This window comes from Acartia tonsa, chromosome 12 (assembly GCF_053477335.1).
Source record: "Acartia tonsa isolate MP-2025a chromosome 12, ASM5347733v1, whole genome shotgun sequence".
NCBI lineage: Eukaryota > Metazoa > Arthropoda > Copepoda > Calanoida > Acartiidae > Acartia > Acartia tonsa.
In genome coordinates this window covers 11,964,075-11,974,625 of record NC_137271.1, presented here as the reverse complement: position 1 = coordinate 11,974,625, position 10,551 = coordinate 11,964,075, and the positions used below count along the sequence as shown (strand labels likewise).

The 10,551-nt window shown below is 32.0% G+C and overlaps 1 protein-coding gene across 2 annotated transcripts; it reads right to left on the bottom strand.

Moving 5' to 3' along the window:
• Nucleotides 1-105: 105 nt before the first annotated feature.
• Nucleotides 106-10,454, bottom strand: LOC145333803 (uncharacterized). Of its 2 annotated transcripts, none has more exons than XM_080179042.1 (14): nt 9,583-10,454; nt 9,047-9,209; nt 8,475-8,588; nt 8,013-8,075; nt 7,026-7,138; nt 6,074-6,578; nt 5,546-5,869; nt 5,020-5,131; nt 4,561-4,653; nt 2,980-3,055; nt 2,562-2,616; nt 1,177-1,591; nt 643-724; nt 106-251 (listed from the first exon to the last, which is right to left on the bottom strand). In XM_080179042.1, the coding sequence occupies exons 2-14, from the start codon at nt 9,196-9,198 to the stop codon at nt 148-150; spliced, it is 2,208 nt and encodes a 735-aa protein (XP_080035168.1). In that variant the 5' UTR covers nt 9,199-9,209; nt 9,583-10,454; the 3' UTR covers nt 106-147. The 2 variants fall into 2 exon arrangements, with proteins under 2 accessions (XP_080035168.1, XP_080035167.1); XM_080179041.1 differs by having other exon boundaries at nt 9,601-10,454.
• Nucleotides 10,455-10,551: the final 97 nt, after the last annotated feature.

The window sequence follows — 10,551 nt, the reverse complement described above, 5'->3', positions numbered from 1 at the left end:
ATTTAAAATAACTTGGCGGCACTTTAGTTTTAAAAAGTCATAAATAGAATAAAGCATAACTATTCTAAATATTTAAATCTATATTCTATATGTATGATGGATGAGCGTACAGACGGACGGACACAAACAATGTATAGAAAAATATGTTTATAAATAAAAAAATAATATGTTAGTAAAATGTTCCTGAAAGAATACTTCTTTATCATTCTCCGAAACTAAAAACAGGTTTTCTTGGATAAATCTGGAGGCATCTGAAACAGTAACATTGTTAATCCTAACAGTTGCGCCCAGGGATCTAAAGGGATAAGACAATAGCCGAAAAATTGATATTCATCATCAATGATGATACAAAAAATCACCCCTCCAAGATTACAATAAGTTGTTAAAACGTTTTGACACTTAACTAAAGCCAAATTGTAATAAAGAACCATATCATTTCAGGGTTTAGCGAGATCCTTCTGTGCAGACAAAAAGATACACGCACACATATCCTGTTACTTTTAAACAAGAATAATACTAGCAATCATTTTTCAGTTTGATATAAAGAAAAAGTACTTAAGTTCATTTTTCCCTATATTTTAAGAAGTGGTTGGTAAAAACTTGTTGTTCAAAAAGCAACAACTCTAAAACTTTTAAACTTACATGGTTTGGTAACAATTAGATGCAATACATCCCGAATATCAGTTTCTTGTTTGAAGTCGTTTCCATACCTTCTTCTCAATTCCTAAAACATATTTCAAAATGGTGAACGGTACTTTTTCTCAAACCACTTTTGTACATCTGAAACACCCTTCCCTTGAAAATTTGAAGAAATAAAATCTGTTTTCTAGCCCTGAAGGGAGGTCTAACTTTTTATGGCGTACGGTATTCCTACAGGGTAAATGCCCTGCGGGGCTCCTCTAGTCTTTACTTAACTAACCTAAAAAACGCTTCAAAACTGTTTTTATTTCCTTGAAATACTTTATTTGTGGTACAAATAATATTCAAGGGAAACCAGCTTTCTATTGTTCTTGTTTATGTAAAGGTGTACCTAGTTACTAAAATTTAAAAATCTATAAAATTTGAATAAAAATAAATAAAAAATGACCAATAAGCACGAAACATAAGACCTCAATCTTTTACATTAGCTAAGCATATCTGGTTTTCATCAATCAAATGTTTTTTGTCATGTCTTACCATAAAAATGTGAAAATCAGGTTTAGGTGGCTTAACATCTTCATGTGTGTTGTACGTGCTTCCAGTCAAAATGTCAATACTCGTGGGTGCCACACTCATATTCACATCAGGCAACCCTGTGCGTTCGCTACTTGTTCTGGGGAACAATCCACGTGCTGGAGCAAATATGGCGGTAAATTGTTCAGATGGATCCTTTGTGGTTGTCATTGGGGATAATTCCCCAAGATCAGGCATTTGTGTCTTTGTATGGTCAGATACATTCTGTTGGCTTATTTGTTCTGGTATTACACCATTGGTTGGCATCCCTGTTTCAGCTAGCAGCTTGGTCAGTAGAGCTCCCAGATTTGGGATTTTTTCCAAAATTGTCAACCCTGGAATTGTCTCATCTGACGTGGGTGCACCCGCAGAATTATTCCTAAATGATCAAGTAATTGACAACTTATCTTTAAAATACTTTATCAGGGACTGTGATTCAGCCAGGGGGGGGGGGGAGTTCTGACACATTTGCGTAAACCTGGTGTATAGGCTTTATCTTTGGACTGAGAAGATAGGTTATTAGGAATAAAATCATTTTTATATGATGAATTTCCCCCAGATTTAGGATTTTTTCCACTGAGTGGATAGGTTATTAGGGATAAAATCATTCTTATATGATGAATTTCCCCCAGATTTAAGATTTTTTGGATAGGCCTTCAGGTTCCGGAGCTCCAGGCCTCCAGGTGGTCTCTGTACAGGTAAAAATTAAAAAAAAGATTTTTTTTTGAAGAGTTAGAGTTTGACTTATAAAACAAAATATGCTTCTTTTTGATTGTTATTCACATATTTGAAGAAAAAACATACATAGGTATATTGTCTCATAAGCAGACATCTAACTCTTAAAAAAAAAATTTCCATTTTTACCTGTACAGAGACCACCTGGAGGCCTGGAGCTCCGGAACCTGAAGGCCTATCCAAAAAATCTTAAATCTGGGGGAAATTCATCATATAAGAATGATTTTATCCCTAATAACCTATCCACTCAGTCCAAAGATAAAGCCTATACACCAGGTTTACGCAAATGTGTCAGAACTCCCCCCCCCCCTTAATTCCGTTTAAAATTGACGAAAATTAAATATCTTGTTGGTGTAAAAATTATTTTATGTAACTGAGGGTAAGTGGGTATGAAGGGGGATAAACTAAGGGAAGAGGCTAAGATTGTGGGAAAATTTTCACTGAGATTTGTTTGTTAGAATCACTTTCCCTTGTTCCTGTACCTAATATTGTATATTGAGGATTTAAGCAGTAGAGTATGATTAACTGAGAAAATTTTAGTAAGCAAATACAATCACGCAACTTCCCCAAAATACATGATTTAAATTGGTTTAAATATTAACAGTTAGACTTACAAATTGGTTGGTACTGCGGTAAACTGAGCTAAATTCTGACTTTGGCACTCCATAACTAAAATATTCAAGAAAAAATTAATGCTCAGTAAGGCCCACAAAAAAGTCTTACTGTATAAAAGTAAGTAAACGTTTACAATTTTAAAGGCAGATAAAATCGGCTAGGTAAAGCTTTTAGACAAACTTTTTAACTACCTATTCTTAATTGTTGGCTTAAAAACTTTGGTTTCTTTTATTAAATTTGATTACCTACCTGATTTGTTCAAAACTTATTGGGTACTAGGTGGCCCTGCAGGGTTAATGACCCCGCAGTGGTAAGGTATTATAAAAAAACTCGTTATTTCTATTTCATTTAAAAATAAGAGACGAATTTCAATGCTCGATAAGCATTTTATGGGAAATGACCTAATATTAGGAATACCTTTAGGTTTGGAATGCACTGTACCAGTTGAGTATCCAGTTTGGCATTTTAAGTCTCCAGGTACAGATACAAATGCCTAAAAATAGCATACTTAATAATAATGCTTATATTTGAAAGGCCATAAATGGTTTGAATTTGTTTATCCATGAAACTAAGTAGAACAATGCTCGTTTGTCTGTCCGTCCGTTTGTCCATCCGCTAGATCTTGCAAGGTCTTACAGGATATATCTAGGGGTCCTTTTAGCTATAATTTTCCGGAGTAAAATTGGACAACCCCATCTCAAAGGGAACTATCCACGCAAGTGATCTTAGGCACCTTCCAGCATTGATTCATAGTATTTTTTTTAGTGAATATAATAGGTTTATGTTTAATTTTTGGTTTATCGACTAAAATGTTAGGTTTCACTATGTTTTTATATGAAATAAATTTTGAAATTTAAACCATTTTAAATGCAATATCATTAAACGCTTTGTTGGGTTTAAAGGTTAAAATAAAATAACACGGCAGAAAAGCACCAAATGCTGTAAATTAAAAAAGTACATAAATTAAACTGTTTGCAATATAACAAGTTACCATCCCTTTGTTTAGATATACATTTTTAATCAAAATTATATACTTTTGCATTAAGCTTTAAAACAACAGTTTGAACTCATCAAAACATTTGATGATATTGCACCAAAGAATGATTAACATTTCAAAGTTTTTTTCATATAAAACCATGGTGAAACCTAACTTTTTAGTTGATAAACCAAATATTAAACATAAACCTAGTATATCATCTATAATACAAAGTAGCTTGATGCCTGTCCGTCTGACCGTCTGTCCGTCTGTCTGTCCCTTAAGATCTTGATAACCACTAAACCAATCGGATTCTACTCTTCAGGGTATATACATACTGGTCCTGTGGTGGTTTTAGGCTTTTTTCTTGGGGGGTGGGACACCCCCAACCCCCCAAAAAAACAAAAAAATCCCCCCCCATTTAAAATTTTTTTTTAATTAGAAAGTAGTGGGGTCATTTTAGTGGGGGTACTTATTTTTTTAACAGAAAGTAGTGGGGGTACTTATTTTTTTTTAATTACCTCTTGGGGCAAAGCCCCTAGAATCTAGGGGCGAAGCCGCTAGTATTTTATAAAGTAGTAAGCTTTTTTAGTCTGTAGCGAAAGATCTTGCTAACTACTGATACGAATAGTTCCTTTTTACAATGAAGCTTCTTATAGGTTACGGTACTGACATGGTTTTAGACTTTTTGTATTATTATAAATTAGCCCGGGTATGGTTTTAAGCTATTTTTCTGCCTTTCTACATCCCTTTGAAAAAAGTGCACCTAGATGCTAGGGGCGCAGCATCTAGTTCACTAAAAATGCTATGGATCAATGCTGGAAGGTGCTTAAAATCACTTGCTCTAGTTCGTGTATAGTCCCCTTTAAGAAATAACCCCCCAAATAGTTATAAAAAAACCTTTACTGAAAAGAAGAACCATTACGACTCGGCGGTTTAAGAGATCCTTCAAGAAAACAGACAAACAGTGAGATATACATCCAATTCATTTATTGAAAGGTTAATAAAAAAGGAAGACTTGCCTGTAAATTTTTAACTTCCTGTTCTTTCTGTACAATCATAGCATTCATGGCATCTGTGTACATGGCCTCAACCTCAAGGCGGATTTTTAACATCTAAAACAGAAAAAAAACTTAAATTGGACCACAATTAGTTTTAAAAAGAAAACAAGACAGATTTAATGTTATTGTTTCATTGTAAGGTTAGGTTAGGTAAAAGTTTAAAGATAACTACTTGGATAGTACACAGTGGTAAAAGGGTCCCCGCAGTGTAAGAGAAACTTACATGGGCTAGTAGTAGGTTTTTAAATAAAATGGGTGAGGGAGTTGGTTCGGTTTTCTAGAAATAAGACCTCCTTAAAGTTAAAATACATATCCAGCTTAAGTTTTTAAGGACAATGAATGGCTGACTACATTTTACATATAATTGTCAATAATACTCATTAGGTTAAATAAAAAAAAACAAGTGTTACAAAAATGAACCTGAGCTTCTTTGTCTTGCTGTGTGACAGTTTGATCTTCGGTAGAACTTGATCTTTGTCTTTTGGAAGATTTTCTTGAGTCAGAACTAGATCTTGAACTTATACTTTTCGATCTACAACAAATAAACTATCACAATTTTAAGTGTTGATGTTAGAAATGCAGGGTGGCTACCAAATATCTTGAAAAAAATACGCATATTCTGCACCAAACAAAATCTGCACTTTTAAGTTTGAAAAAAAAATCACGATACTGAATCCATGATATTTTTAAAGTTTTTTTTAAATGCGCACAAATCCGCATATTATGCTAAAAAAAATATTTTTTGTGCTATCATTATGTAAGGTCATTATATTTTATTGTGCGGTAACTTAATACCAACAAATATTCAAATATTGACAGTTTGTGCCCCTTTTCAATTCCAATATTTACAGGCTATTCAGAAAATTATAATTTCATATCTTATTTAAGTATCCTTTTTATCTCACAAATAGATAATGGAATTTTATTTGTAAATTACAATTGTTACCTTGATTTTGAGCGATATTTGGGTTTCCTGTCTTCTAATCTTGATCTTTTTATCTCTTTTGATTTAGATCTTTTTCTCTCTTTTTTAGAATCTGAATGCGATTTCTTGTGGGATTTGGAGCTGTCACGAGCCGATCTGAAACTTCTATGTCGAGAATTCGACCTATAATGTCCAGATTTCGACCTTATATGCCGAGATTTCGACCTTTTAGGTCGAGATTTCGACCTTCTTTGACGAGATTTCGACCTTCTGTGTCGAGATTTCGACCTTCTATGACGAGACCTTGATCTGTTCTTTTCTGTATGTGAATATTTATCGTGTGACCTTAATTTACGGATTAAATTGTATATTTCGACATTTAAAAATATGTACCTACACGACCAATTGTTGAATAAAAGGTAATGGGTTTGAATCTTATCCTAAGCCGTATTATCTAAAGACACTATGTGTTTCCATTTCTACTTATTCTTGGGATTGCAAAATTTACACCACCCCCCTCTGCTATAATACAAAATCTTTAATCCTTGCCTGGATCTTGATCTTCTGTGTTTAGATTTAGACCTCCGCCTTCTACAGTTTGACTTTGACCTTGCTCTGTGACCAATACGACTGAAAACAGACACTTTCTTTTCTTGGTTTCTTGATTGAGATTCTGAATTTTTATTTCTTGATTTTGATCTACTTCTATGCCTTGTGTTGTGACTTTTTCTTCGTTTTGATCTTGATCTATCTCGACTTTTAGAAGATTTTTCTCTTTTAGTGTCCATTTCCTGCTTGTAATTGTCATACGACCGCCCTCTTTTAATTTTTTTACTATCTGTCTTTTGATTTATGATTTCATGCTCTTCTGATGTTTCCCTTTTAATTTCATGCTCTTGTAAACGTTTGGTTTGGTGCGAAGAATTATGGCGCGAACGAGATTTAGATTTCTTCTTGATCTGTTTCTCCTGTTGTTGCATAAATCTTATTCTTGTTTCTTCTTCAACTCTCTGTAAGATGTATTCGTAGAATTTATTTTCACTGCCAGCAGGAACTAAAAGAAATATTTGGAATAATTTTTATATCTAGCAGATACGCCTCTTCAGGCCTATAAAGGTCACTTGGGTTTGACTTTCTCTGTTTAAGAACAGATTACATTTATAGGACTCGCTTACAGAGGGAGGTTATAACATTGTACCTTGAAGTCCTTTAAATCATTATAACAAAAATCACAGGAAAAGGTTAATTTTGAAAGTTAACAAAACCACAGATTTTAAATGAACCTAAAGACTTATAAAGTTACTACGCTTTCTAAACCCTATCTAACTATTGCAGGAATAATAATGTCAAGTTTGAAATCGATTGCACCATTCTAACATGCCTAAGCACAAATTAATAATAGGAGCTATACGCTACGTACGGACATACGTACCAACCCTTTTAGTAAAAAAGTTTCGCTTATCAAATAGTAAATTTGAGGAAGGTAATGACTTGTATTTACCTGGATGTTGATTATGAATTTGGTTGAGCGGGCCATCACTTGAGGCTGACACTGGTTCTGGAAGCTCGGCCTTTATTCTCGTCAGTGTCGACACAATTTTATCATCACGTCCTACATTCAAGATATGACACATTGAAAATATTTAAGAGACAAGAAGCAAATCGAGTATTTTTCCTGACTGAAAAAAAAGAATAATTAGGTAAAAGAAAAACAGCTAAAAGATAGAAAAACAAGGATGACAACATCCATAAAAGCGAAGCTCTGAAACGATATGACAGACGAACATTAACTTTTGTTGAGTGTCAGAACTGAATATACAAAATATGAAAATATAAGGTTTGACAAAATTATACGTAAATTTATTGCAAAACTTCTTAAATACAGAATTCTGTTTAAGGACATACTGACATTTTTAATACTTGATTATAGATATGCTTTGCTCATAATATTGTACCTTATTGTAATATGAATCAGTAATAAAAAAGTCAGATCAATTGGATGATTTTATCACATAAAAAATTGTTATTAAAAAAGTAAAAAAATCAACATGTTTAAAATTGAGGTACGGACATTCTGGTAACGATTATAGAGTTGCTGCGCTTTCTAAATCGTACCTAACTGCCACAGGAATCACCATGCAAAGTTTGAAATCGATAGGACAATTCTAACATGCCTAAATTAACGAATAAAAGCTAACTATCTCGGACGGGCGTACGGACGGACCGACCGACCCTAATTATAGAAAAGCTTCGCTTTAAAAAAGTGTATTACTCTTAGTATAATTAACTATTTTATTTTCATTTGTTTTTTTAAAGAGCGTTACTTGAAAAAAGGATATCTTTAACAAGAAAGGAAATTAAGGAAGATAATTATTTTACAATTTTCTTATTAACAAACAACCTATTTGTAAACAACATTTGTATTGTCTATTTTAAAGAATGTAATAATAAAATATGATATAATATTTTATCTAATGTGTTTATTCCTGGTTGTATCGTTAATGTATGTCCTTCTAGTGATTGTAATAGTGCAATTTCTTCTGGATATGACCTAAAAATAAATTATTCAATAATAAGATTGTAACTAAACATTTTTAGGTAAGTAATATATCTCTAAAATCAAGACAAATCAGAGAAATATTAGATTCTTTATTAATTTTTTTTTTGTAATTGGATGTTTTTGTGTGAGAAGTATATTTCAAGAAGTTATCAAACATGACCCCTAGTTTTTCATAACGTGAAAAAGGTATCTATGTAATACTTCTTTTTCAAATCTAATTTAAATATCATAATTTTATACTTTTATACCTACCTATTTTTTTCGTGCCTAAGATTCAAAATATATTAATTCAATTGTTAAAATTCTAGGCTATTCATTCTCTTGTGGGTGTCCTCTTTGCACCACTTCAAATAAAAATAATAAAAACTGATGAGTATGAATTTGAATAACCTGGATTTGACACTGGAATCACCAGAAGAACATCTGGATATTGTTCTTGGTTCCTCAATGGGCCCTCTTGCTACTGGGCAGGTTTGACTAGAATCTGTATTCGACTGGTGCCAGCTAAAAATATGAATATAAGAACAAGAAAGGTGCTTTCCCTTAAAGTACCTATCGAGCAATGAACACCTTCCCCTTTTTTATAAAATTGAAAACGAGGGGTTTCTGTGCTATACAAGACACTTAAAGGGAAACTACCATAAAAGGCAATTAAGTTAGTTAAATTTAAACCTTGGCCCTCTAATGGAAAAATAATTCACCCAATTTAATATTATGTAAAATAGCAAAAATTGGTTTGATTACTCTTACCTATTTACATACATACATGCATGAAATATTCTACAAACGATTCCATTAGTTTAGTTTGCTGTACAAATATACATACACAATACAACGACTAGAGATGATAATCCGATACTGAACGCAAAAAATATCTTATTTAATACATATATCACGTCATTACCTCAAAAAAGCTTCAAAAATTAAATAGATTTAATTAATTAACAAGAATCAAAACTTACATAGCTTCAAATTGTTTAAGCAGAACACTAGTTTCTTTGAACTGTGATGGATCTGATGGAATATGTAGATTGCTGCATTTACTTACAGAGGTTGGATGGTAACCATCATTGCTATATTTGTTTAAATAGTCTGGATTATATTCGTTTTCCATTTTGAATAAACCTGAATCATAGAAAATTTTATATTATTAGGTATGGTAGGTATGCAAATTAAAATAATAAATATTCATGTCAATAGAAGTCTCTTATATATAGGGGAACTTAAGGGAAAGGATCGAATGTCGACCTTCCACCTTCAATCTTAGTTTAAGACAGAAAAAGTAAAACAATGTTTTTATGTGTGGGGGGGGGGGGGAAGTGAAGCATTTTTTGTATGCTATTTCTCTTGGGAGGGTAAAGGTACCCTTCCCCAGAATATAAATGATCCTTTTCTGGACCTTTAAAAAAGTTTGAAATTAAAAGACAAAGTTTGTTTATTAAAGGAAAGATCTTATAAATATGTTTCGAGTATTTTTAACTATATAAAGTGATTTTACTTAAATTAGTCACTTTACCTCAGTACCAAGCTTTCATCAAGATTTTGAGCTATCTTATTTAAAACACTCGATCCATTTTTATTATAATAAATTCTGAAAATAAAATATGACAAGTAATTACAATTGACCAAAAACATTAGGGAATATGAAAACTGATTAATTTAATGTTTTTTTGGGACTGACACTGTTTTTGAGCGAAAAAATAATTAAATTTTTGTCCGAAAAATATTTCAATGTGCGCATTTTTTTGATTTGTTATTGTAATGAAAAATAACACGCGGCAGTATCGCTTCATTTTTTATTCAAATGTCGTCGTACTATTGAATTTTTTGTTAAATGCCCTTTCTTTGTATAAAACATTTATGCTAAATTTATCCGATGTATTTTTAAACCTAAAATATTTCAAAAGTTTTAATTAAATAAATACCCCTTTGCAATATGCTTTGATAGGTTTTAAGCTGTTTTTAGAGGAAAAGACGAGATTGCTCAAAATTACTAAATTAGAAAAAAGATACTGGTACAAAAGGAAATTTCTTTTGATTTAATAGAGGCCCTCTTAATTAAAAAACGTATTATTTTAAACTTAAAATTAAAGCTTGAATATTATATGGAATTTTTTTCTACACATTGTTTAATAACTTAAAAATATTTTTTCATTAAAAGGTATGAGAAGCTAATACCGATCTTGTAGCATCTCTGAAGAAGCTTTAGCTTAATACAATAACATTAACCACTTACATTTTTGTAATCCTATATTCTTTTCATAGAAAAATTAATAGATATGCTTTTTAGTACCCATATTCTTTTAAAAACATGGTCGCTAAAGGAAGTGTTGTAAAACAAAATTCTATCTTGATTTAGGATGAAAATTAAAAATCGAGGATATAGAAACTGTACAGCAATATACCGGCTATTTATTAGGGCAATGTCTATTCAGTTTCCTTTGCCCCAAGAGATTTGATCAACTTA